Source organism: Tasmannia lanceolata, unplaced genomic scaffold (genome assembly GCF_043159265.1).
Source record: "Tasmannia lanceolata isolate RefF3 unplaced genomic scaffold, GAP_Taslan_0.1 ptg000008l, whole genome shotgun sequence".
NCBI classification, from domain to species: Eukaryota; Viridiplantae; Streptophyta; class Magnoliopsida; order Canellales; family Winteraceae; genus Tasmannia; species Tasmannia lanceolata.
Genome location: NW_027518685.1, coordinates 11358620 through 11384391, shown reverse-complemented (window position 1 = coordinate 11384391; position 25772 = coordinate 11358620). Strand labels below are relative to the sequence as shown.

Below are 25772 nucleotides of genomic sequence, written 5' to 3'. Positions count from 1 at the left end.
GGAAAGCCAAATCGAATGGGCTTTTGAAGTTCTGGTTGAAGAAGTAGCCAAATCACTCACGGAGTCCAACACTCCAGCCTAATAAAAATACCCCTATTTCAACAACAAAACCCTTATGCACTTAACCGAGGACGGTGCCTTCGAAAGTAACGACCTTAAAGTGACCATTATGAATATTTTTAAAATTAATGCCAAAGCAAAGAAGAGGCATGTGGAGGGTTAGATACATCTGAGTCGGAACTCTTTGATCGCTTTAGCGTATCAACACTAGGGGTGGGCCAAACAGAATGGACTGACTGCACAGTGACAGAAGGAGTGATGAGTAAGGCTGCCTCCAGGGAAGCGGATTTCAACTATAGGGGCCGGCCCTTCCTCAACGACTCAGGTATTGGTCCGTCATTCAAGTGGCGGTAAGGCGGTGGTATGGGTATACTGTTGAAAAAATATAGTTTGTCCAGAGGGTCTGATTTATGGCTTGATCAAATCCAGAGATGAAAAAGGTTATTCGGTCTCCACAAAATTGGGTACTGTTTTAGATTTCCAGTACGAAAATAAAACGGATTTATACTTATCTGTTTTGACGAAAACCTTGTAAAATCAGTATTGAGGAATAGAGGTTGAGCCGTGCCTCACGGTCACTCTCCTTAAAAATCGTATTCGCCTCCTACGGTGCAACGGGATCCGCGAACCGACGCTTCAAGATAAAACATCCAGAAAGGCTCCAATCCACGTACACTCACTAACTGGTCCTCCTAAAACATGATTAATTACCCATTAGTTCCTTAAACATTTCTCTCCTAACAGTCACATTCCAACAGTGTGACGGTTGGTAGGGCACTTAATAGGGGTGCTAATACTAAAAACCGTGGGAGATTAAACTGTTTTAATTTAAAGGAAAAAATAAAAAGATTTTGGGCACTAACAAGATACTTTAATTGTACTCAGACCCGGGCCACGGGCCACCGACCAAGCCTTTCTCCAACTCTCCATCTTATATGGATGGGTAGAATTTTCTTCCAAAGCAATGTGGGACTATTTGATTTAGCTTGTAGATGAGAACCCTTTTTAAAACACACACATCAAGGTTTTCGGTTCAAGTCCCCATTCAAACAAAGTCTTTTGTTTTCAAAATAAGAGAGGGAAACTTTAATTTGAATTTTCTCTCTAATTTTTAATCAAAAGAAAAGAACATCTTTGACTTTTCAACTTTAAAAATTCTAACATGTACTCATTGGTCTTGTCTTGGCTCGGGGAGATGCACTTCATCTCAAAATGAGGTTATGGTTCGAGACAACTTACCTACACAACCCATGTTTTGATAATGAGACAACCATTTTTTTTTTATTGAAGGCTGCTAATATTTTGCACAACTCATGTTTTGATAATGAGACGACCTCACCTTGTGTAGCAGAGCTCTTAGCCAAAAGATACAAATACCCCTGAACACGAAGTGTGTGATAGAGCACCACAATTGTCTTCCCATTTTGCTTTTTTTGACCTAACATTCATATGTTGCGATGACGGCTTTTATATCTTATTATAACTAAAATTCTAATCACTGAAGTATTTGTAAAAATGATTATCTTTTAATATATCATATAGATCCATAAAATTTAATTTACAAAGAAAATCTTTAAACTTCGAATCATCTAATTTTATTAGGGTGAATACTAATAATAGATCTGTAGAATGTGCAAATATTCAAAATTTAGAGTCGTTTACATGTTTCCTTTTCAGATTTTAAACTTTCATTTTCAAAATAAGCTAGCATATGTGATTATGTGGCCGTAGCTTGCCATAAACTATGAAATTCATGACTTCCTATTTAGCCGTTACCCGTATCTTCTGACCAGTTAGAATTGTACCAAACCATCAAAACTCTTGTTTTTTTTTTTTAATTATATTTGGTAGAATATCTAAGTCTCAAGTCGACTAAAATTCTGACAAAGGCACGTGTAAGGCATTCAAATAAGTATAAAAGAGATATACAATAAGATATAATTTATGCAACCCTACGAGAGAATGTGAGGTGTTAAAGTATAAAAGATTGAATAACGCCATCTCCTACAGCTTAAGCTTTTGGAGGAATTGGTCGTTTCACATGGCATCAGAGCCAATGGTCCTAAGTTCCAACCTTCTGGATGGCTAAAATCCGCATGCAATGGCCAAACCCTAAAAAAGGGGCCACATGTGCCACATATAGGCCAAACCCAAAAAGAAGGCCCACACATGAGAGAGAGTGTTAAGCTATAAAAGATTAAATAAAGCTATCTCCGAAAGCTCCCCCCCGGCCATGCAGTACACATTCACCCCCTTTTTAACGTGATTTAAAAGGGGGGGGGGGGGGGGGGGCGAATGCGTACTTAGGGCTGGCAACAGGGCGGGTCGGGGCCGTATGTTAGGGTCCCCTACTCCTTCCCCTTTGCGGGGAATTTTTCCCCTCCCCACTGCGGGGATGGTGGGGAATCCCCCTCCCCTCCCCACGGGGAATATCTAATCCCCCATCCCCTCCCATTCCCCGCCCCGCATCCTTCGGAGACAATCACTTTACTTTCTCATTTTACTTTGTTAAATGTTAGGTTTAAAACTAAAGATTTGCTAGGGACAATCACTTCAGGCATGTTGCGGCTTGGCTGTTGCATGTGAGAGTAGCCACACAACCCACATAGGCTAAGATTTTATCTTATTCATTTTATTAACCTGGGGACAAAGGTGGTTGCTCTCAAATTCATTTAATTGATCACTAGTCCCTAGCAGATCCCTAATTCCCAATCCCACTTACCAAAAAGTACTGTACATGCCACACCATAGGAAGATCCAAACCGTCCATTTGATGGGCACACCATACTACCATAGGCATAGGATGATCCAAACCTTCCACTTGATTGGCACATTGTAGGATGATCCAAACTGTCCATTTGATGGGCCACAACGTAAATAGGTTGTGACCCAAAAATCATTTCCATAGGACAATCCCAACCCTCTGATCTATAGAGGAATTGCATATTATGGTACCTTCTATAGATCGGAGGGTTGCAATCATCCTATGGAAATGATTTTTGGGCCACAATCTATTTACTTTGTGGCCCATCAAATGGACGGTTTTGATGATCTATGGTGTGGCCTGGAAAGTATTTTTAAATTGTAGCCTATGAAATGGACGGTTTGGACCATCCTATGGGGTAGCCCATACATTACTTTTTGAAAAATAATGGACTATACGAGCGCACACCATATAAAATCTCATCACTCATCAGAGAGATGTTGCCTTTATTTGGGAGAGGGATATTTTCAAAGAATTTAATGTTGCCTTACAGTGATGGTTCGAGGGAGAATTTTAGGGATTTCTAAGGGTAATATACTAATATAATGAGGGACAATGCCCAATGGATTATGGGTAAAAGAAAGCATAAAAAGCTATGTCATGGACAAAACTGTACTAATGGATATTATGAAAAATTTGGGAGAATCTTGTAGATATGTTTTGATCCAAGGGGTTTGTAGTAGTTTTCCCAAAAAAAGAAAAACACTTAAAAAATACAAGAAAAAAATGACATTAATGCGGGGCGGGGCGGGGCCAACTACATCCCCTTCCCCACTCAAATCGAGGAATCCCGCGGGGCGGGCGGATCCCCGGTTTTTCGGGTGAAATTGCCAACCCTATGCAGCTGCGGGGTGAAAATATCATTTCCCTTTAATTTACAAAGAAAATCTATAAACTCCGATTCATCTAATTTTATCGAGGGTGAAAACTAATAGATCCCTACAGCATGCATACATGCTGTGCAATGATTAAAAAAGAAAAGACAATTAAAGTTTGTGTAATTACTAAAACATAGTAGTGTCAATGTCAGTATCTTAAAATTTTAGATTCTAAGTTAGACAATCCTTGATTTTTTTTTTTTACCTTGACTGAACTCAATAGTTTTCCTATGTTCTCAGTCTAAATCTTTACATCTTCACTATCATTCTAGCTTAAATCATTGAATTATATATCTAATCATTGATAAGGCTCTAGATCAAGCAAATCTACACTAAGTTATGGAGGATATATTTATTTGATTTTAAGGTTACATGAACTAAATCAAACGATGTATCCTCTCTGTGGTAGCCTTTTTAATCATATACTAGATTATCTTATTAGTTTTTACTTTATCTTTTATTTTTTTTAAAAGAACTAAAACAAAAATTTTCCATAAAACTATGATCTATGATTTGAATTACCTTCAGTTGGATCTGAATTTTGTTTAAATTGATCAATTGTATGCGACATACGAAACATTGTAAGGTTGTAGCATATCCATGCTGCTTCTTAAAAATAAAAAAATAAAAAAAATCTCAGGGGCTGTTTGGATAAGTGGAATTTAGAATATTGGATTTCTTCAAAATCATGGATAGAGGACGAGAGAAGAAGGAGACCATCTGTCGTTTTTTGATTTCTCGCCCTCCTTTCCGTCGAGCGAGAGAGTACGAGATCGCGTATTTCTAGGTTTTAGAAATCTCAAGATGGGGGAGAGATTTCTAAAACCTGAATTTGTCACTTAAAATCCATGATAATGGATTTGTCACTTATAATTCACCAGATTTATCAATTCTAATTTGTGATCTAATTCTTTTCCATAGGATAATCCTAGCCCCTCGATTTGTAAAGGTTTCTATTATTCTATGCCGTCAGCCTTATTAACATTACGAGATTAGCAATTTACACAGGATGTTTTGAAGGCTTAGGATGAGAAGATTTTTAGGGCATGGTTGATCTACGGAGGGACCAACTAATGAATGGTTTCGATCATCCAAATAGGTGGGCCCAAAAACTTTTTTCTTAGTACAAAATACAAGCACACACATGCCGGTGCTCATCACAATTTCCAAAGAGCTCTCATAACCAAATTAATATCCAAAAGACAAAGTGAGTTTGTGCCAAACATGGTAGTGCCAATATCAACAGCCAAAAGAAAACCTACATTGTTCTCACTTCTCAACATGTTTAGAAGGCGAACGCTAACTCTCTGCTCTTCTCTACAGTCGATCGAAAGCTGCAGGAAATGATAAAGAGGCGTTTCTACCGTCAAGATCATGCTGATAAAAACGAAGCTTCGGATTCATCTTCTTCCTCTTCAGATTCAGATGCAATAGAGGAAGAAGAAGAGAAAGAAGAAGAAGAAGAGAAAGAAGAAGAAGAAGAAGAAGAAGTAGAAGAAGAAGAAAAGGAGGAAAAACCATCCTCTCCATCTCCTGGTTCGTTTTTTTTTTCAGTTAGGTTTCGTATTTTATAGATTCATCCTTTTTCATCTATAATCTGATATTTTTCTCATAAATTTCCAATTTTTCGGTGATCATGTAGCTTGTGTTTCTCTGTCCCTATTCTGCATGTTGCCCTAGTTTTTTTATCTGTTATTGTTTTGAGGGTTTTTGGATTCTAAATGCTACCTATACATTCTAGAGCTTTCTCTGTTTATCTTGTTATTTAGGTTGCTCTGATTCGGGCTTTTGTTCATAAAGGCTCGTTTTTACCTTATTTTTATTTGAAAAATCAATTTTTCCTCTGTCCTATTGGGTGTTTAATTTTTATTTTTGTTTTAAATGTTTTGGTTTTTGCAAGTTGCGTTATGTAGATTTAGTGCTATTTTTGTATGAAATATAGGAATTTAAATTATCTGAATTGTATTCGAGTTTGAATATTTTGTTTTGCTTGATAAATTTTCTTGTTTTTAATGTTAATTATACTAAAGTTACTGATTTTGATAGGCTCTGGATATGAGAGCGAGGACAGCTCCGCTAATGAGGTCGACTGTGATTCTCCAGGTGTGCTTTGTTTCTACTCTTGTGCTGTAAAGTTTCTGAATTTTGATCCTCTTAGATTTTTTTGTGGGTCTTTGTTATAATTTGACTTCCATTTAAGAAAGCCATTCCTCCATTTTCTTTGTTAACTTCAAGTAATGTATTTATGTTTTGGAAGCACAATACATGTCAGGCAGGTCAAAATTAGATACCACGTGTTTACTGACATAAACGATAAATATCTTTAATTCATGTAGGAAAATGTAGGGTTGCAACTTGGGTCGGGTTTTACCCGACCCACATCGACCCGACTCGAAAATAGCATGGGTCGGGTCTTAGTTTACAAAACCCTGCTCAATCTTGGGTAGGGTCGGGTTTAAAGAAAAAAAACCCGAAACCCGACCCTACTTATGTAGGTGTACTATGACATTTTTAATTATCTCTTAATCAACATAGCAAATTATTTTTCAATATATTGATTTAACTGTTTTCATTGAGGTGATCATGTTTGTTATGTGGAAATATAGTTTCCTTCTTAAATTTATACACTGGATTACATAAATATAGAGATTTTTGGTGTGAAGATTTGTTTTTTTTTTCTACAATGCGTCAAGGTGAAAAAAACCCGACCCGACCCAACCCAACCCGAGAATTATCATGGGTAGGGGTTTGGGAATCGTGGGTTTTCCAGAAAAAAGCCCGACCCGATCCGAGATCTTTCTCGGGTAGGGTAGGGTTCTTCAAAACCCGACCCGCCCGACCCGAGTTGCACCCCTAGGAAAATGTGATACTTATTTCAATACATGAAACATATCGGATGCTACACCCATTTCTTGAAGCAAAAAGAAATAACTCTAAAAATTTCAAAGAGAAATGGAAAAAAATAAAAGAAGGTACAAAAAGTGTAGTACATAGATAGAATAACATTTATGAATTTTTGACATATTTATGTTGTTTGTAATTGTTCAATTTTGTATTGATGCACTTGTGTCCAATTGCCTTTTTTTATTTCATTATATATCTTGACATGTTCAAGGTTGTATATGAAGTTATGATATATGACACTATGTTGCAGTCACTACTGTAAGATTGGGTAGAAGTGTAGAAGCAAAGTAAAAACAATACTAGAGCTATCAGTTAAGACTAAGGTCTACTGCAAGTCTAAAATGCAAGTCCAAGGATTCTTCAAGAATCAAGACCCTAGCATGGTTCGCTCATATTACCATTTATCCTTTTGGTTTTCTTCAAAAGAATCCCCAAAAGCACCCAAATGACCTTCCTGTAAAAGGAGGGAGTGAGGGAGGGAGGGTTGATTTTTTTTGAATGGTTACAAGTTCATTCAAAAGAAAGAGCAGTCCGAGATGGTCAACCGGAGTGTACAAGAAAAAAACCACTATGATATAAAGAGGAACAATAAGAAAATAAAACAGAGATCAGGGGGCACCTTGTTTCCCTACTCCATCTCTAGCCAGTTTGATTGCTACACGCCTACACTGTTTGCGAGCCTTCTAGTGTGTTTAAATATGATTGACGTCTCTTCCACCTGGTCTTGAATCTCGTCAAAGAAATTGGATTACTTAACCGCTCTTTGAGTTTTCATATCTGGTGATTCATGTTTGTACTATTTGATAAAAATGAAATGCCCATTTGTGCTTGGCGATTTGAAGTTATGGACATTCTAAGATACATGCCATATATTTGTATTGCCTTTTTTTTTTTTTAATAATAGCCAAGATTTTATTAAAAAGGAAAAGACCAAGATGGTCAAATTACAAAGCGGAAAAGGATAGACAACTGGATTTAAACTAAGACAAAAATCAAGGAGGGAGGGAATCAAATAAAGCTAAGGCTTCTTTGGAAACGTCGTCCCTCGCCAAACTATCCGCCACCGAGTTAGCAGATCTTCTGACATGGTGGAAGACTATAGGCCAAGTACCAATCCGATCGAACACTTCATCAAAAAGCCTGTCAAATCTCCAAGGGTGATTTTGTGATCTTCTTAAACACCGAATCACATTTATGGAGTCACCTTCCACCACCAAGGAAGCCATTTGGAATTGTTCCACTAGTTTTACCCCTTGTTGAACTGCCCTCACTTCTGCTTACGACGCATTCGCTTCCCCAATGAGCCAAGCAATGGCCCAAGCAACCTCCCCAAGATCATTTCTCAAAACTCCTCCAATGCCAGCCGGATCTAGATTTCCCAAACTTGAGCCGTCAAAGTTCAATCTGAGGAAACCTGGAGGAGGAGGTGCCCATTCTTGTACAACCTTATCCTTTAATTCCACACTGAAGCATATTTCTCTCCAACCTTCCCATAAATCATAAGCAGAGACAAATCTAAATCAAGGAAGGACATTAACCCGAGCTATTGTTAAGGCCATTGCTTTGATGAAGAGGAAGGATGGACTTTTGGACTCCCCTTTGAAGATTCTTGCATTTCTTTCTTTCCAAAGAACTCACAAAGTTGGTACTAGGGACATGTTCCACAGTGTTTTACCTTTTTTCTTCCATGGGATGTGGAACCAACCTTGGAAAGATTCATGAGGCTCGATAGGTCAAATTTAACCTTTTTTTTTGCATAGATTCATGAGGCTCGATAGGTCAAATTTAACCTTTTTTTTTGCATCTGTATTGCCTTATTAGGTCAAATTTAACACATATCATTCATTACATATAGAAGATGCTTAAATCCATGTTTCAAATTGCATCATGGGCAAATATTGCCTACACAAGATTGGCATGCCGTGCAGCTTGTGTTTTTCTCCGATTTGCCCAAGAACAAGTGATTGAGGAATCGACTTGTAACCTCAATCTGGTGAGGAGTCGTCTTGTCACCTCAGTCTGGTGGAGGAGTCTGACTGGTAACTTCTATCTGCCTTTACGTGTACTGAAGCCCTTGCTGTTCCCTTGCCCCATTAATGAGAGGAGATGATCTCTGTGCACCATAGCATCAGTGCTGAGGTGATCTTCTTGCTGATTGGATACTGACTTACCGAAAACCTTACTGCCTTGCTTTGACTATTTTGTAACATCAGTTTACATGGAGGCTAGTAGCAGCTTTACTTTCATCTCTATGATAGCACTGATAACCTTATTGAGCATATTATCCACTAAGATATCTGGATGACTTCTTTCACTTTTATTGTTTGTGTTCAGCTTGCATGCGAACGTAGTTCAGCCACTCTCTCTCTCTCTCTCTCTCAACCATCTTTACTTAATAATGTATTATAACATGCAATACATTAGTAACGTTACTATATATCATGCTGTTCTATATCTCAACATAGAATATCTGTGTATATTATATTGTTTCACTTTCCTTTTCTTTCAATATTTCTTATTTTCGAGTTTTCCATATTCATGTCTTCTTATTACCCTCTAGATCATAGATTAAATTCGCAGGCAACATCTAATATCAGTATAAATTAATTTGTTGGATGTATATCAGTATTCAGTAGTACCTAGCTCATATACCGGCAACCGTTATTTAAATATGTATACATTAACACAAAAAATAATACTATATCAATAAGTTAAACATCTGCCGGAAATTGATTATATATCACGATAAAATTACAAAAAAGAAAACTGATTCATGTATCATGATATAAAGGCAATATGTTAAATAAACCTTATCGAATTATAATCATGTCACTATAGATTGCACTATTGCAGTATTTGGGCCATGTGTCGGAAACCTTGTGACTAGTGCACTGCTTATTTGAGTCACCTATTCAGATGATTATCACTGATAATCATTTGAGGATTAGTGCTTTTTGACCTGTCCGAAGAAATTGGCTTTGGGTAGGGGCAGCTCTGACTCAACTTCATTAAGCAACAGAATATTGTGACGATCTCTACTATTCCTCGTCTCGGTTCATTTGAATAATCCCATTACCCCTTTTCCTCTTTGCTCTTTAACGCACATTTTATGGATGATATTCTTCTGCCCGAGCAACATATGGATTGATTCTTTATAATGTGGGGTTACTTAGCTGCATCCGCACTTATAAAAACCCGACTGATTTTGTTTGCATTTCCTTTTTATCTTACACTGGTGAGAAAATCGGGCGGAGGGATTTTCTCACCTTTTTCACAGGAAATTTATTTTGGTTGCATTTGAATTTTTTATTCTGGAACAATTTTGTAAAACATTCTATGGATATCATATAGTGCTGGATTGCCAAATGCATTGATGTTGCCGACAAAAAGGCCCCCACCTATGGATTCTTTCATCGTTATTTATATCAGACCACTGTCTGAAAACTCCCCGAGTCAACCACTGACTGGCTCAAGTCAACTTGGTTTTGAACCTACACGGTCAATCATAAACTCTGTTGACTCATCTGGGCATTAAAAACTTGACGTGTCAATCATCGACTTGCCTGTTTTGACTCAATTTTACCTTGGGGAAGTTTTTTTTTTTCCAACTATGAGATGAAACTACCATTTCAATATTTCATCTATGTTCTGATTAATTACATATCATTCGGGAAACCAATTATATCTAGTCTAGATGTTTGATATTTTTTTAAAATGCCATAATAAACCCAAGATGCTTTTGGTCAGTTTTCGGATAGGGTCAGTTAAACACTTTTCATTCATCTGGCTGGAATAACTCTTGCATGTTGGAGATTTTCCTTCTAACCTTTTATCTTTCTTTTGATTAAGTGTAACTATCATGGCCATATTCAGGTTTGCTACTTAATGAGGATGAAGATAGACCTGGAAAAGGCAGACAAAACCTTGAATATAGTTGGGTAACTAGTGAAGGCCCTGTTGAAACAACAGCAGAGGAGAAATATTCTAATGTTGAAGCCAAAGCATTATATGCAAAGGATTCATCCGAATCCGAATCTGAATCTGCTGACTGTATCTTAAAATGCAAGTCCGTCTTCAAGTGCAGGCTCTGCCCAAGAATTGTATGTTTGACCGAGGATACTTTAAAGGCCCATCTTAAATCAAAGGTAAGCACAAATCGACACTTCACTCTTCTTAGAGCTTCTCCTATCATGTACATTAAGGTGAGAACTCTTCTTTAAATAATAAAAAAAGATATGAAAATTTCATTAAATAAACTCACCACTGGGTTTTGAATTTTGATTGATCTAGTCTAGTTAGGCATAGTGTCAAAAATTTGGGTGACATTTTTTTGGGTGAAAATGGCTGATGGTTGTTCCTCTTCACTAAATTGTTGCGTTCACTTTTTTTGGGTGAATTTGATTCTTGTTTATGGATAGTGACTGTCATTTCTGCCGAGGAATGCCTCCCATAACCATTTTGGATTGTGCAACACCACATCAGTTTTATTTCATTTCATGACTTAAACAGTAGGTGAGAGTTTAGCAATTTTAGCAATTTGCAGAACATGATCCTTATTTTTGGTCCATTAATTCTCTTTGGAACTATTTTAAGTAGAGAAAATGTAATATGGCATACCCAGATACAATCACATGGGCTTTGCATTTCAAACAAAGGCCCAAGGCCACGGTGCACTTTTTGGTGGCCAATCCCTTGGAAGCTTATGTGTTGGATCCAACTCGGTCAGATAGCACCTGCTGTCTTTTTAAGTATTGCACTTATGGTTAGAGGTGGGGTTGCTTTGTTATGAATATCTCAATTCTTTTCTGTGTTCTTGATTTCTAAAGTATTTAGTGGCTTGTTACCATTTTATAGTGCAAGAAAAAGTTACTGAGTTCTTCTTGATGATGGGATCAGCAAGCCTGTAAGGACCAACATATTTCTGCCTAGCCCAAGAGAGGAGGAGAAGAGAACCAACACGACTTGTCGGGTTGAAATTTCTATTCACTTGGCGTATATTACGTCACTTTTAAATCACAATAATACCAACAATGATGTGGTACTCCATAAGATCTTTGTGTATGACCATATTGACTCGTGTTATTTCTAACACGCACCCTCAAAATGTACTGTGCTTATAAACATGTTCAGCTTGTCAAATAGATGAATGAGATGATGACTTGTGAGTCCTTCAATGAAAATTTCTGCAACTTTGTCTTTGCTTGGAACAAAGAGTGGAGCTATCTCACTACTTTCTGCTTGTTCTCTTACAAAGTGAAAGTCTATTGCTCGTTATTTCGTTCTGGCATGAAACACTAGAGTTTGTGATAATTCGATTGCACTTTGGTTGCCACAATACATATCCGCACTGCGTCTTCAAAGCATATGTATCAACTGAAGTACTTGTCTTAGCCAAATCATCTTTACAGTAGGAGAAGCCTTGGCTCCGTATTCTACTTCTGCGCTAGATCTTGCAATTGTGTGTTGTTGATTACTTCCCCATGAAACCATACAACTATTCAACATCACAACCCGCATAAGAGAATCCGACCAACTTTACTTCTTTATTTTGACTTGATACACATAACAAACATTGAGTCAAGGTTCTTTTAAGATACCTCATGACTCTGTTGGCAGCTTGTAAGTTCTTTGTATCTTGGATCATGAATAACTGGCACACTTGATTCACAGCATAAGTGATGTTATGCCAGGTGAAAGTCAGATACTAAAGTGCACCGACCATTCTTCTATTCATTTGTGGATCTGCCACTTTTTCTTTGTCTTGTTTGCTAGCCTTCTTATAGAGTGCAGGTGTTGTAATAGGCTTGTTGTTCAAGATACAGAACCTACTAAGGAGGTCCATAGCATACTCTTTCTGAGTCAGAGCCTTCCCCTTGTTCTTTGTACCTCAGTACAAAGGAATTAATGAAGATCTCCCAAATTCTTCTTGTCTGAATTTTCCTTGAGTCTTCTTTTTAGTTTATGAGTCTTGGATTATCTTCTCTGGTGGTGATGATAATATCTAGTATGTTTATAAAACAGTGATTGTCACCCACACTTACTTGTGTCCTCTGCTCTGAAGAGCTTTATTTATCCTCAAACCATGCTCTAGGATCTTGTTTTATACTATAAATAACTTTCTTAAGTTTGCACACATATACGCTCCTGTATGCTTCCTCAAAGCCTTCTTGTTTCTCCATGCATACTTCTTCCTTAAGATGACCATGCAATAATGCATTTTTCATGTCCATTTGATCTAGTCTCCACCCAAGATATTAGCTAAGGCCATGACAGGCCGCACTGTTGTTGCTTTGACTATAATACTGAATGTTTCTTCATAATCAAGGCTGAGGCTGTTCCATCAGGCTTTTATTTTACTTTATACACCCATTTGCATCTCACCACATTCTTGTCTTTGGGTTGAGCCACCACTCTCGAAGTGACATTTTTATGTAGAGCTATTAATTCATAATATTGAATAACTTTTCATCTATGGTAGCTTCTACAAATGAAGAAGGTTTGGTTGGTGGTGAGGTGCTAACTTGCATGTTCAGGGCTTGCTTATGTTTGTTAGGTTAAATCCAATTCCACTAGGGATTTTTACCGTGCCTAAACTCAAGTAGTAACGAGCGATTTTCTGGGGCCACACAGTGAGGAGCCAACTATAACTTGAAATAGAGCAGATAGACAAGCATCTACAGTCAGTTCTTTTGTCCCTGTCGATTTTTTTTTCACTAGATTAACTGGTGTAAATGAAAATCATCATCTACTGGACTCATTGCCCAAGCTCCAAAAATCATTTCTATTGACGATTAGTCCCATCCTTCATTTCTTTTTTTTTTTCAAAAGGTAACTAAGAATTTTATTCCATCAACCCAACTTTAACGTAGGGGGCAAGTTGTCCCCGGAACATAGTATTTCCGTACAAATGTATTAAAACATACAATCAGTATCCAGAACAATGTTAGCATTGAGTCTCCCCCACTATGGCTGTATCCCCTATAAGAATAGACTCGTGATCCACGTCCGCCTTTGCCAATTCATCTGTCATGTAATTCACAGACCTTCTCATGTGAATGAGTTGTGGGCGAATGATACTGACCAGATACTGAATTTCGTCAATCTTATTAGCGAGTCGCCATGACGCACAGTTCTTATTGGTCGCCCATGTGATTGTGTTTGTCCGGTCGCCTTCAACTATTAGGGGACCAAGGCAATGTTTTTCATACCATCCCATCCTTCATTTATGTGCATGGATATTTGATACTTTTGCATCACACCTGTCCCTTGACGATTCAATAGATGTTCTTTCAGTAGTCACTATCTATGCATTTGATGTGATTCTGAAACAGATAATCGCTGGGAAAGTTTTCAATGCCTGCTTGAGGGGGCAGTGTTTAAGAGTTGATATTGTATTGGCTGTGCTTCTGGATATGCTTATATGGTATGCATGCTTTTCTGTACTCGGAGTTTGTGTGCTCACTAATAGTGCCTGAACATTATAACGTTGTATATGCAAATATGGGTATTGTACTTCTTCATATAGGCTAAAGTTGAAATTTGCTAAACAGTGACCGAGTGTAAGGGTATTCTTCTTATGTTCTTTTTGCCATTACAATTGCATCAGTACCTCCTTTGGGAATAATGATTAATACTGGATAGTTTTTCAGTCAGCCTCTTCTTTTTTATCTATTCATTGTGTATATGCTTTCAAAAGGTTAGCTGCTTATTCATATCGTATTTTTTTGACATTATATTGTATCTATGTTTCCCCAATTAGTTTGGGACAAAGGCTAAGTTGACTTGAGTTGAGTTGTATGTTGTATCTATGTTCGGCTATATGATTGCTGAAAATTCTGTGGCTCAGGGAAAACCCAATCTTTGTGGAACTGTTTCTCTGACATAGAAAACATGTGCAAAAGTTGTCCCAAGATCCTGATCTTTCTGTCACATGGAACAAGTGTCCCCGATATGGGAAGCCCATTTCGTGAATAATTTTAGTTGTTTCCTTGAGGTGGACCAAGGCATGGAAATTGCATAGCTATTTAATGGGTAATAACGAGTTGTTTAGTAATATTAAAGCATCCTTGCAATATGTAACCAGAGAGTGCACCTTAATGACTGTACTGGAAAATTTTGCGATGTTCCACCATGGATGTGAATTTAGAACTGCAAAATCTTTTTTTTTTTTGAAGTGACAATATATTTATATACCTAAGTCGCTAGAACTGGAAAATCATTAAGCATCAATAGTTTTTCCCAACGTGTTTTCCTACCCAGAATGAGCAGGATTTTGCTGTATGTTGCTTTCATGAGTTTCTACTGGGAGTAATTAGCGATCGTGTAACCCTTTCCACCTTGCTTTCAATTTAAAATCCTTTTCCCATATTTTGCGTGTAATATTTAAGTATATCTCTTCAATATATTGCTCATGTTACATGTGTTTTTAAAGGGATGTTCATGCTTGCATGTCGAGATGCTCGGACATATTATCCTTCACAATTTTCTTTTTTCCAGAGACATGCTCGTTCCAAGAAGTTACTTGGTGAAGGGAGGCTAAAGCTCATGCTCAATAGCGACGGCGAGATTGAAGAAGACCAAGAAACCCATGCAGAGAGGCATTCTCGAACCGTGGCCCTTGCACAGGTTGTTACCCCTTGAATGCAGTTCATTGTTCTCAAGTCACAACCAAAAAAAAAAAAATGACAGGCATGCTCATACGTGAATGGGTTCTTTTTTCCCCTCCATTTTCAGGACTTGAACAACTCAAAGAAGAAAAATAAAGGGCGCCAGCGACAGAGACTGAGGTTAAGAAAGAAGGTAATATAATATGTTTTTCGCTATACTTCCATTTTCTTTCAGATTTTAGAGAAGGTTGTATTGAATTGATTTGTTGACATTTACTCAGAGATCACGAGATGGTTCGGAAAAGGTAAGTGGGAAGAAATCGGTGAAGAACTCAATGAAGAAAAGGCATAAGACGGAGGATTGAAGTGTGTGGTAACTTTATGTGCTAGACGAAGTTCTAGCTTTTTTTTTGGTAGAGATGGTTTTGTAATTTTTATTGGAAACCTTGCTTAGCATAGATCAGGAAATTTACAGAATCAGCTTATATATTATGTGCATGGAGATGCTATAACATTTCTGTGCAACCAGTGAGGTTCAATTACTTAAAACGTGTCCAAAATGATCATAGAAAATACCATACAGTTCTCTGGATCCGGATTTGCCAAATCCATTTCTCCTTTTGTTTCTGGAAATCAGGTTTAGTTTCCCAATTTGAATATTTTGGGATGTCTTCACAAACTAGGATTTTATTAATGTATTGCTGTGACTTGTTGAGAAATACATATGGGTAGCCTTTGGATTCTCTCACCATTTACCATGCAAGAAATCTCTGTATATCTGCTTTCAGAAAATAAGAAGAAAATAAAAATATGGGGACTCCCCATATAATTTCTCAGTCTAAGAACAATGAAAGGGCTTCTTCACTTTTTCCTTGAAACTGCTGTCGAAATTCCAATACATATCTATACTGAGGGACACACTTACCTTTTTGATGATATGGTTTTAAACGAAAAAGAAGTATGAATACACACAGCATATGAAAATATTTAACTGAACAGTAAGAACAAAGCTATGTTACACACAGCGGCATCGGCACCAGAATGCAGTTCCCCCACCCTTGCCTTGGGCAACGGCGATTTCTTCGTCCACATAAAACCAGATGAAGAAAGGATCCTTGGTGCTTGGTTCCCTCTCTTCTCTTTTACCCAAACTTATCTGCAAGGGACCAAGTGAACCAAACTTTATACGAACAAACTCGAAAATGAATGCCAACATCCTTTTCTCCCATGAAAACCGCCCTTCGAACGTCAGGGATCCGACCGGACCCAGGTATACTCCATTCTCAATCCTCTTTGCCTGGAAATCAAGTTTCTATTGTTAGTCCCTTAAGCACACAGATGAAACCTGACTTGAATATCAGCTGTTGATTTGAGTGAAAAATTCATTTTACAACTTGCTAACAAGAGAAATGAGATCCCACGTCGTTAACTGCACCAGTTTTCCATTGTAGTTCAAGGGTCTGATCTTACACAAAAACCAAAAAGGAAAAAGCTAACATCAATGCATAGGAATTTTTGTATTCTAACAAACCATTCCATCTTTTTTTTGTAACTCGTTTGTGAGAATCCTCCATGAGCATGTAAACGAATAAACAGATTGGGTTCTCCTATCATACTGGAGAAGCTTCTTGTATGAAGTATGACACTTTTATATCTTTGTGCTTCAAAAGTGATCTATTATTGGATATAAAAACAACAAGAAAATCACGATTTCGTAAGAACCCACATCCAGAATCAAGTTCTAGACATGATTTTTCTAAGAGAGAAAATAAATGAGCAGATGTTCTTAGGCTTACTAGACCCAGCTTCAACTAAGGGATGAGAACATCCCTTCTCAGCAAGTCTGAAGAAAGCAAAATATGGATATATTTCCAAGCAAATTAACAGCTCGTATGCCATCTCTTTCAGACGCAAAGGGGCTGCAATCTTTGCTCAATACATTATACACATCCAAAACAGAGAGAGCAAAGAAAAGAAAAGCAAAGCAAGACCTTGTTAGCAGAGATTTGGAAAAAACAAAAGGAACCCTGATCACAAGATACAAAGTGGGAGAGTGAAAGATTGAAGTCCGAACAGGAAAATTCACTGAAATCAATAATCACATGACAAATTCAATTGGACTTCAAAAAGAAGAAGGAACAGTAAGAAAAATGCTTACAGCAGCGTCGAATCGCTGAACGGCAGTGATCGGGAAATAGCTACCGCTCTTCAGTCGTTCCTAAACCTCAGTCCAAAAACCAATCAGCACCAAAACAGAGAGAATTATCAAAATCCATAACTTGATTAAACAAAAACTAGGTAGGAAAAAAAAGAGGATAATTGTATACCTGAGTAGTGAAAATAAGCATCCAGGTTCTCCCCGGCGATTCTGATCCGCCGAGAGTATTTAGAAATTCGGAGGAATCGATTTTCGCCTTCTTGATCACTGCAAGTGCAGAGAGGACTTCTTCCGCCGGGACCCGTCTCGTCTTTGCAGCATTCTTAAGCACCTTGATACTCTCCTCAACTCTCTGAATAGTAAAAAAGAATACAATCCAGATTATCAATAAATTGTGAAGAGCAGAAAGAAGAGACCCCAGTTTTTCAAGCAGTGTTTCAAAACATGAATCTGTGGTCGAAGAAAATCCCAGTCGACTCAGCACGATGTGGTCAAGTACTCGGATGATGCAGCCATAACTCGGTATAACTCCTTAGTGTGAGTTTTTATTGACTGTAATGCGGCAAGGGAAAAGGGAGTCGACTCGGGGATGTCCACAATGACGCAGGGGGTTTTAAAACTATGTTTCAAAGAAATGGAGAAGAAAAACAAAACCCAGGTTTTTCAGGGAGTGAAGAACCAATATAGAGGAAAAACAAAACAGCTTTTTTCAGGAGATGAATAACAGCAGACCCAGATTATGAAAAAATTGGGGGACAAAAGGAGAAGAGGAGAGAGCCATACTTGATTGTCCAGGTCTTCTTGGAGAAGAAGAGGGGTGTCATACTGCTCCCTTTCAAGGGCTTTGAGATTTGATGTTGAGAATCTAGTAGTGTGGTCTCTGATTTTGAGAAGTGGGTAGTTTGTGGTTTTGAGAAGTGGGATTTGGAGAGGGAGGAAGAGGGAAGGATTGGAAGAGGAGGGGTTGGAAATGAAGGAGAGAGAGGAAGATGTTGGTATGGAGGCCATAATTCACTTGGGTTTGAACATCCATTTGGAGTTGGGAAAATCAGGGGAAGATTGGATTGATATCTAGTGATGTGGATAGGTTTGTGTGGGTAAAATGATTGAGAGGCTGGACTTTGTTCTGATTTTTCTCTCTCGTTTTTTGTTCTCTCTAGAAATAATGAAAAAACTGAAAATGAACTAGAAGGAGATTTGCTAGGCAATTTTGTGGAAATCCATTTCGCGGCTCACTTTTGCAGGAGAGAATAGCCACACATGCCCACTCTTTAGTAGAGTTTGTCCTATTCATTTAATTCATCTGATGGGGCTGCTCTACCGCAGAAGCTAACCGCGATATGGCTTTCCGTGAAATTACCTAGCAAAATCCCTGTTAAAAGTTGAGGAGTGTCATTAACAATACAAGTGCGGGTATCATTTCCTTTTTGATGAGATTATCTGGGCCACCCACATGCTGGATCCCACATCCAATGATTCCAACGAGCTTTATAAAGACTGTTGCCTATTGAGTGTGCCTCAATGTGCAAGAGAGCCCCAGCCAACTGTTTGTTTAATAATAAAAAAATAACTCATTTAACTGTTGCAGGTAATTGCCATAATTTTAGCCAAAGTAATGGAAACTCTAGATAAGTAAAATTGGATTAGTTGACTAAACTAGTTTCATGATGGGAGGTGACATTATCAAAAATAAGGGAGTAGTAGGAGAGTCATTACCAACAAAGAGAGGAAAGAGAGAGAGAAGAGTGATAAATCCCAAGACTAGCAAAAAACCTTTCTTTTTCAAGTTTGTTTGGTTGGGGACAAAAGCCATGCCACATGGGCAGACGGAGCAAGGCAAGTAGTCACAGATTAATTTAACCAAACCTCACCAGTAGATAAGGTGGCACCCCATAATCCAAGTAAAAAAGACCCGACCATTGTTGGTAATAGTTTTCATTCTAAAGGCCATGCATAGTCGCTCCTAAAAAACTCCACCAGTGTTTCATTAACTTGACTGAGTCAACTCAGTTTTAGCCCTTCCAAGTTTATTAGAAACTCCTTCCCACGCATCCAAGTCAAAAAATACCATAGGCAAATGAGTTTAGAAGCACTGCTTCAAGTGTTGTGAGACTGCAATAAATATTCCATTGGAGCAATCGAAGAAACCATAAGTAAAGATCTTGAGCAAAACTGAAAGTTTTTTATGGAATTACAGTTGAGTCTGAAAACAACTTCCTAAATTCCAAAACAGAAGCATCAGCATGGCAAGAGCATAACCATGACCAACAATTGGGTAGCAAGATGCAAAAAACGGATGATGAAAATAAAGTAAATGAAACACTATTATACATGCCCATCAGAAAGAACTCCACAGCAATACAATGCTTCTGAATCTTGAATTAGACTTTACCATCAACCATTGTTCCAGCAATTCCTTTTCTTTTACCAAAAATGTGAAGACCAAAAGTTGGTGAGAAGTTTTAATTTTGGTGTGGAACATCAGGTACCGGTTCTTCGACAGGATGTTCTTCGACATAATCATCGGGAGATGGAGCAGGAGGTTGCCCTCCATTGTCATTTGTTTCTGGATGGAAATTGATGGGGAACTTTGTGACCCGGGGTTTGTCAGCCAAGATGTTTCTCTGGACCCTATCAATCAACACCTTTGGGGGTGGTTCCTCCCTTAGCTGTTCATCATCATAATCATTATTCACGTAGTAGCCTACTCTAATAAACTCCTGTCCAATATAAGAGCAAGTCAGCAGCAGAACTGTCACACCAATAATATCCTCATCACGGATCTTTGTGGGATCTGGTGGGTCAGCCTGGCAAAAAATAACTACACAAGTTAGTTTTGATCCCAAGTGTGAATATCAAGAAAATCAAGCCAACCTAGGGACTGCATAGGGAGTGAGAATTGCCTGGAAGACAAACCGATAGTTGCCCACATTGACAGGCCCAACAAGCACACTCTCCAAAAGTTGGTCGTAAGTCTCATCCTCAGCAGATCCAACATAGGTAAGTTTCCATTCCAAATCTGCAAGGGATAGGGTAGCAAATGTTATCATCTAGCAAGATATACCAAAATAGAAATCAAAGTTTGCAAGATTAACAGCCACTGAAATGACCATGGATGGGCATTGAGCTTGATGGAGGCTCGTTCTTTACAGGCCCAAAAAGATACAGATATGCCAAAAGATAAAAAAAAAAAACTTAATAAACCATGCCACATATTTCAAAGGAAATAGAAGTTGCAGTCATATATTTATCTTCCCAAGAAACTGTGTTGGATGTAGTTTGCAGGATTAACCACCACGGAAATGAACATGGATGGGCATTGGGCTTGATTCAGGCTCGTTCTTTATGGACCAAAAAAGATTCAGATATTGCCAAAAGATCACACTTAATAAACCATGCCACAAAAAAGATTCAGATATTGCATGAAACTGTGTTGGATGCATGAAACTATGAATTTCTCTAATGGTTGAACATAGTGCAACATCATTAAAGTGATGGAAATGTTTTGTGCGCATGTGTGTCATCTGGAAGAATCACAAAATCTCTATGTATCGAAAAATCTAAGCAACGAAACATGCATTCAAAGATAGCACAAGTCAACCTCATTTTACATAGCATAATTCTGTTTTCAAATGTAAAATCATGAATTAGATATTTCAAAGATAAAAATGACCACGTAAAGAAGAAAGACTGCAGATCCCTTATGCGGACATTGAGTTAAGAACAAAAACACATGTAATACAATTTTAAAAAGGCAAGGCCGGTAGATAACATCAAACAAACAGTTTTTGGAGCTACCGTGTATTCCTCCATGGTTTAAACAAGGCATAGGTGAATATAATTGTGATTTCGACTTCATTTTGAGATCGATCTTATAAAGTAGCAATCAACATCCATGAAACTCATTATTTCAATTCAAAGGCAATGGAAATTGCAATTGTACTGTTAAAGAACCAAGTCTTTGTGGCCGCCAGGGCGGAAAAGAAGGAAAAGAAGAAGGGAATATGTTTCCCTGATGAGGAATCCAAGATGACAAGAGACTCAATGGAAGCGGAGCTTAGCGGGAAAATTAAAGCCTGCATCGAGAGAGCATAACAGACTACAGGAGAGAGAGTATTGGGGATTTCAAAGGAAGAGATGGCAGTGTCAGAGGAAGAAGTGAAGGAGGTGTCGAAAATGGATGAGGTATCCTCAGAAGAGGACAAGGAAGAAGTATCAGAAAAAGAAGAAAAAGGCTTCTCCGATGAGTTTGAAAAAATGACGACAATGGGAGCCCACCTGGGGAATAGGGTATCAGGAAAATCTTGAAGAGACAAAGATAATGTTCTTTGACATAGAGAAGATGGACGAGGGGGCAAAAAAAGACAAAACCCCAAGGAAAGGGAATAGAGAGCTCATGCTCTCATGAAGTAAGGGGTTAATTCAATTTTCACCATCGTATCCTTGTATAGTTTTTCCTGGGTTAAGATATCCCTCAGTTTTTGGTTTCTGATGTAGACAGTTAACCAGATAGTAGGTTTCTGGTAGATTTTAGCCGAAGTTCAAGCATCGGTGAAGGAAGGTGTAGCTGCAGCTGATACCTTCTATGAAAAATGGTTCTGAAAGCTATCAGGAGTACCCGGTTTTCAAGGAAAACATGCGTCTCGGCCTTTGTGTAGGATCTTTATTAAGGCGACCGTAATGCCATAGGTGAGGAAGAATCATTTTGTAAAATGATAGATTTGGAAAGTTTATCTCCCAAGGCCCTAGAGCTCCTGCCTAGGCTTCATTCGAAGGAGCAAATGGGGGACTCCTGGTCCCTTCTAATGTAACCTTCGTATGATATCAATAAATATTCACTTTTCAAAAAAAAAGAAAGAACCAAGTCACTGCTTCAGTTGAAACCATCCATACTGCATACATATCATAACAGATAAGCTCATTAAGAGAGGAAGCAAAATATCTGGTCAAATTATAATCGTCAAAATTTCCAACTTTCTTCTCATGGGAATCAAATTACTACCAATAGGAATACAGTATCCTATATGGTGGATATATCATAAATTGAAATGGAAATTGCAATCACATTGTTGAAAAATCAACTCATTGCTTTGATTGACACCAACCATACTGCATAGAGATCATTACATAGATAAGCTCGTTAGGCATGAAAGCAAAACTCTATAGTCAAATTATAATAGGCAAATTTGTCAGTTTTCTTCTCATGGGAATCAAATTACTCCCAATAGAAATACAATATCCCATGATGGATTTATCAAAATAACGTATCCCTAAAAAACCACAAAATGAAACTAAAAATACAAGCAACTTGTCTATTCATGAGTTGACTTTAATATAATGCATTATTTTCTATACAGAATCAGGTGCAGCTCCCATTAGTCTACACAAAGAACTGACCAGAATAGCATAAGCAAAAAATCCAATTTCACTATAAAAAGATGAAAATGGAGGGGTCTCAAACTAGACCTTTGAAGTTTAATTTGGCTTTCTTGGTTTTCACCCTTGCTTGTATTTTCCCATACTTGTTAGTGAATTTCTACTTGCTGGATTGCCCATGGATGTAGGCCAAGTGCCTAATCACGTAAATCTCTTGCGTCTCTTGATTTCGTGTTTTTTTCTTTACTTCACTACACACTTGAATTGTTGAACAAATTTTTTAGGGCCTTTTCTTTGAGTTACCGGTGCCTATTTGTTGTTGTTTACTTTGAATAGTTTCTGTTAACCGGATTTCTAGTGGTGGGTTCTTGCTGCAACAATATAAAACTTTCCAACAAATATTAGATAATAATCATCAATATTTTTCTTCTAGATTCTTAAGCCAAACTTCTAAAAAAATTCTTTTCTAGGTTCATTTAAATTCTTCGACACACATAAATGGACGTTGCTCAAAGTTCTACACATCAACTGCTCTTGGCCACTGATTGAACACAAAGTACTGCGCAGCTTGCTCTGAGTAAAAAAAAAACCATTGCATGAAACTCTAAATTTAACTTAGGTATCCAAATAAACAAAATTATACAAACTATAAAGACATTTATCCATAGAAAATCACAGATAGAGCTTAGCAAACAAAGTTCCACGAATAAAAAATTAGGGAATCTAAATATCGCATCTCATGATTTACATGACATATTTTCTTTTCAGAAATTGAACTTCAATCAAAAACCCCAAACTAGCATAACGTTTACAATAACCTATTTTATTCCTATTAACTATTTCTACATGCACTTGCTTCGTTGTATGCAAAGAAAAGCAATTAAAAGGGAAGACCCCATCAAGGTGCATCAGAAACCCTAATATGGGTTGAATAACATCAGAAACCCTAAAATCATAAAAAAAAAAAAAAACCCTTGCGAAACCTCCAAATCGCTCACAATACAGCAAATCATCAAGAAGATGAAAAGAAGTGAGCATAGGGTAAGATCATGAGAATCATACCATCTTTGAGAGGAATCAAGCACTCGTAAGATATCTCGAACTGGAAAGGATTGAGAAATGCTGCGGGATTGTCTAAGACGGTGACGTTCGTTATATTGACGGCGCTCATGATCGCCGATCAGAGAGATTTTTCGAAACCCTAGATGATCGCAGAACCTTCATCAAAACGAAGAAATAAAAAAGGAGTCGAAAATGGAGGCCTCCGAGATTTATCTCGGAAGGTTTATATACGTACACGTCAGGCCGGTTCCCGGTACGGAGTGGCGGTGGAAAGGAAGGGTTATACCGGGAGTAGCCGGTCGATATGAGAGGGAGAGGAGGGAGATTGGCGGGAGATTTTGAGTTTTCCTTGTTAGCGGGTCGGCGAATGGAAAGAGGGAAGGGCAAAATGAAGAAAATGCTCTTCGTTTTTTACTTTTGACCCCCCCCCCCCCTAGTGTGTTTACGAATTACGATTTATGACTACTCTTTTACACTATAGGGGGCTGTCCCAAGTAAGAAAAGGGACGAATATATCATCTCCCAAATGTGTGTCTAATTAACATGTTTTCGTAGGCAAAGTCATTCTTGGATAGGCTTGCTATCCCCTCTTCCCGTTGGACTTTTTAATTTTTATACCAATCATGGTTGGAAATTTCTGACCTAGCCGAAATCCACACATTTCGGCCGAAATTCAGTAAAGAGGCACGAAATGTCGTTTTTTGGGACCGAAAGTTTGGCCTTCGGTCATTTCTGCTGAAATTTGGTATGGGAATAAAAAATTAATATTTTTTCAAAAATTTCGACGAAATTGCCTAAATTTCCAAAATTTAATTTCGACCAAAATTTGGTAGGTTTCGGCGGTTTCGGTTTCGGCACGTTTCGGTGTCGGTCAAAATTTCAAGCCATGATACCAATACATAATTGGGGAATAACGAATAGCCAATTTGAAGTACAGCTTATCCATGGATTTCTATCCCAGTGGCGAACAATCTCGTTGACACTGTTTGGCACAGCCGTGCAGCGATAGCTATCTATGAAGCGGTGTCTAAAGAAAGAAGAGGATGCATGGGAGCGTGGCAGTAAGCTAAACGTGATATGGCAAAAACCCGGCAGGGGAAATTTTGGGTTTGATCCGGATTTGGTGCAAAGAAAGGTAATAAAAATTAGTAAATGCAAAAAATAAGTTTAATGAATAGAAAATGTTTAGGAGAAATTATATGATGAAAGCCAGTATGAACACGTAAAGGTGGTACGGTGAAGGTGGCACCCTTGAAATTTGATCCAACAGCAGCTCCTCACCCAGCTCACTTTTTGAGGAGCTGCTGTTGGATCAAATCTCAAGGTTGGCACCTTCACCTTCACTGTACTACCTTTACAGGTTCATACGGCCTTTCATAATAATCCAGCAAGTTCACAAACAGCCCACTCTATGACAGCTTTCACTCTTACTTTCAGGGACTCCTTTTTCACAGGTCGGCAGCTAACTCTGCGATATACTTTCACTCTAGTTGCTCTAGATAGTCATTGTCACAGCTTGCCCCTTCTGTCTTACATTTCACTCGTGACAATCCCCACTAAGATCTCTTCATTAGTTGGGGGAGATTTTTTGAGGGAGGTATCACTAGAGAATTTGATTTGGTTAGACAATGTGTGGTTACTAAAAAAGGATCGGCATTTTATCGGCGATCTTTTAAATGTGTATAGCCCTTTTCACATGTTGCTCCTTCAATGACTCGAACACAAGACATGACAGTTCATTGACTCTCATACCAAAGGTTAGGAACCTAAACAATATGCCAAAGGCCCCAAGAATTGGTGGAACATATCAGGCTAAACCCTAAAAGCACTCAAGACTTGGTGGAACATGTCAGGCTAAACCCTAAAAGCACTCAGGATCACAACATTTCTCTATTTTTTGTCTTCTAGTAAGATATTAATTTAAAAATTGTTTAAACGGCCCACAAGTTTAACCAATGACCACC

At 38.1% G+C, this 25772-nt stretch overlaps 3 protein-coding genes, 1 long non-coding RNA gene and 1 other non-coding gene across 5 annotated transcripts; 2 read left to right on the top strand and 3 right to left on the bottom strand.

Moving 5' to 3' along the window:
• Positions 1-4975: 4975 nt before the first annotated feature.
• Positions 4976-15804, top strand: LOC143884350 (stress response protein). The gene is made up of 6 exons (XM_077387862.1): positions 4976-5238; positions 5749-5805; positions 10480-10751; positions 15103-15231; positions 15340-15405; positions 15494-15804. The coding sequence occupies exons 1-6, from the start codon at positions 5046-5048 to the stop codon at positions 15575-15577; spliced, it is 801 nt and encodes a 266-aa protein (XP_077243977.1). The 5' UTR covers positions 4976-5045; the 3' UTR covers positions 15578-15804.
• On the top strand, positions 10759-11768 carry LOC143884351 (uncharacterized). The gene is made up of 2 exons (XR_013252824.1): positions 10759-11375; positions 11503-11768. It is a non-coding gene; the product is annotated as an uncharacterized LOC143884351 (long non-coding RNA).
• Positions 15805-16051: 247 nt separating the features above from the next.
• LOC143882723 (microbial collagenase) lies at positions 16052-18378 on the bottom strand. Its single transcript, XM_077386160.1, has 4 exons — positions 18154-18378; positions 17540-17722; positions 17371-17430; positions 16052-16509 (listed from the first exon to the last, which is right to left on the bottom strand). The coding sequence occupies exons 1-4, from the start codon at positions 18376-18378 to the stop codon at positions 16228-16230; spliced, it is 750 nt and encodes a 249-aa protein (XP_077242275.1). The 3' UTR covers positions 16052-16227.
• On the bottom strand, positions 16992-17137 carry LOC143885702 (small nucleolar RNA snoR77). Its single transcript, XR_013253565.1, has one exon. It is a non-coding gene; the product is annotated as a small nucleolar RNA snoR77 (small nucleolar RNA).
• Positions 18379-19499: 1121 nt separating the features above from the next.
• Positions 19500-24144, bottom strand: LOC143882891 (histone chaperone ASF1B-like). Its single transcript, XM_077386278.1, has 3 exons — positions 23809-24144; positions 20274-20389; positions 19500-20177 (listed from the first exon to the last, which is right to left on the bottom strand). The coding sequence occupies exons 1-3, from the start codon at positions 23915-23917 to the stop codon at positions 19833-19835; spliced, it is 570 nt and encodes a 189-aa protein (XP_077242393.1). The 5' UTR covers positions 23918-24144; the 3' UTR covers positions 19500-19832.
• Between the last annotated feature and the right edge of the window lie 1628 nt (positions 24145-25772).

What these genes read in the sequence shown, in the direction of transcription:
- LOC143884350 (XM_077387862.1), top strand. Translation starts at nt 5,046, where the DNA reads ATGATAAAGAGGCGTTTCTACCGTCAAGATCATGCTGATAAAAACGAA. An exon ending in GAACCGTGGCCCTTGCACAG is followed by an intron (nt 15,232 to 15,339) that starts GTTGTTACCCCT and finishes CTCCATTTTCAG; the next exon opens with GACTTGAACAACTCAAAGAA. An exon ending in GACTGAGGTTAAGAAAGAAG is followed by an intron (nt 15,406 to 15,493) that starts GTAATATAATAT and finishes ACATTTACTCAG; the next exon opens with AGATCACGAGATGGTTCGGA.
- LOC143882723 (XM_077386160.1), bottom strand. Translation starts at nt 18,378, where the DNA reads ATGGCCTCCATACCAACATCTTCCTCTCTCTCCTTCATTTCCAACCCC. An exon ending in AAGAAGACCTGGACAATCAA is followed by an intron (nt 17,723 to 18,153) that starts GTATGGCTCTCT and finishes TTTACTATTCAG; the next exon opens with AGAGTTGAGGAGAGTATCAA. An exon ending in TTCAGCGATTCGACGCTGCT is followed by an intron (nt 16,510 to 17,370) that starts GTAAGCATTTTT and finishes CTTGATTTCCAG; the next exon opens with GCAAAGAGGATTGAGAATGG.
- LOC143882891 (XM_077386278.1), bottom strand. Translation starts at nt 23,917, where the DNA reads ATGAGCGCCGTCAATATAACGAACGTCACCGTCTTAGACAATCCCGCA. An exon ending in CTTGATTCCTCTCAAAGATG is followed by an intron (nt 20,390 to 23,808) that starts GTATGATTCTCA and finishes TATCCCTTGCAG; the next exon opens with ATTTGGAATGGAAACTTACC. An exon ending in ACTATCGGTTTGTCTTCCAG is followed by an intron (nt 20,178 to 20,273) that starts GCAATTCTCACT and finishes ATTTTTTGCCAG; the next exon opens with GCTGACCCACCAGATCCCAC.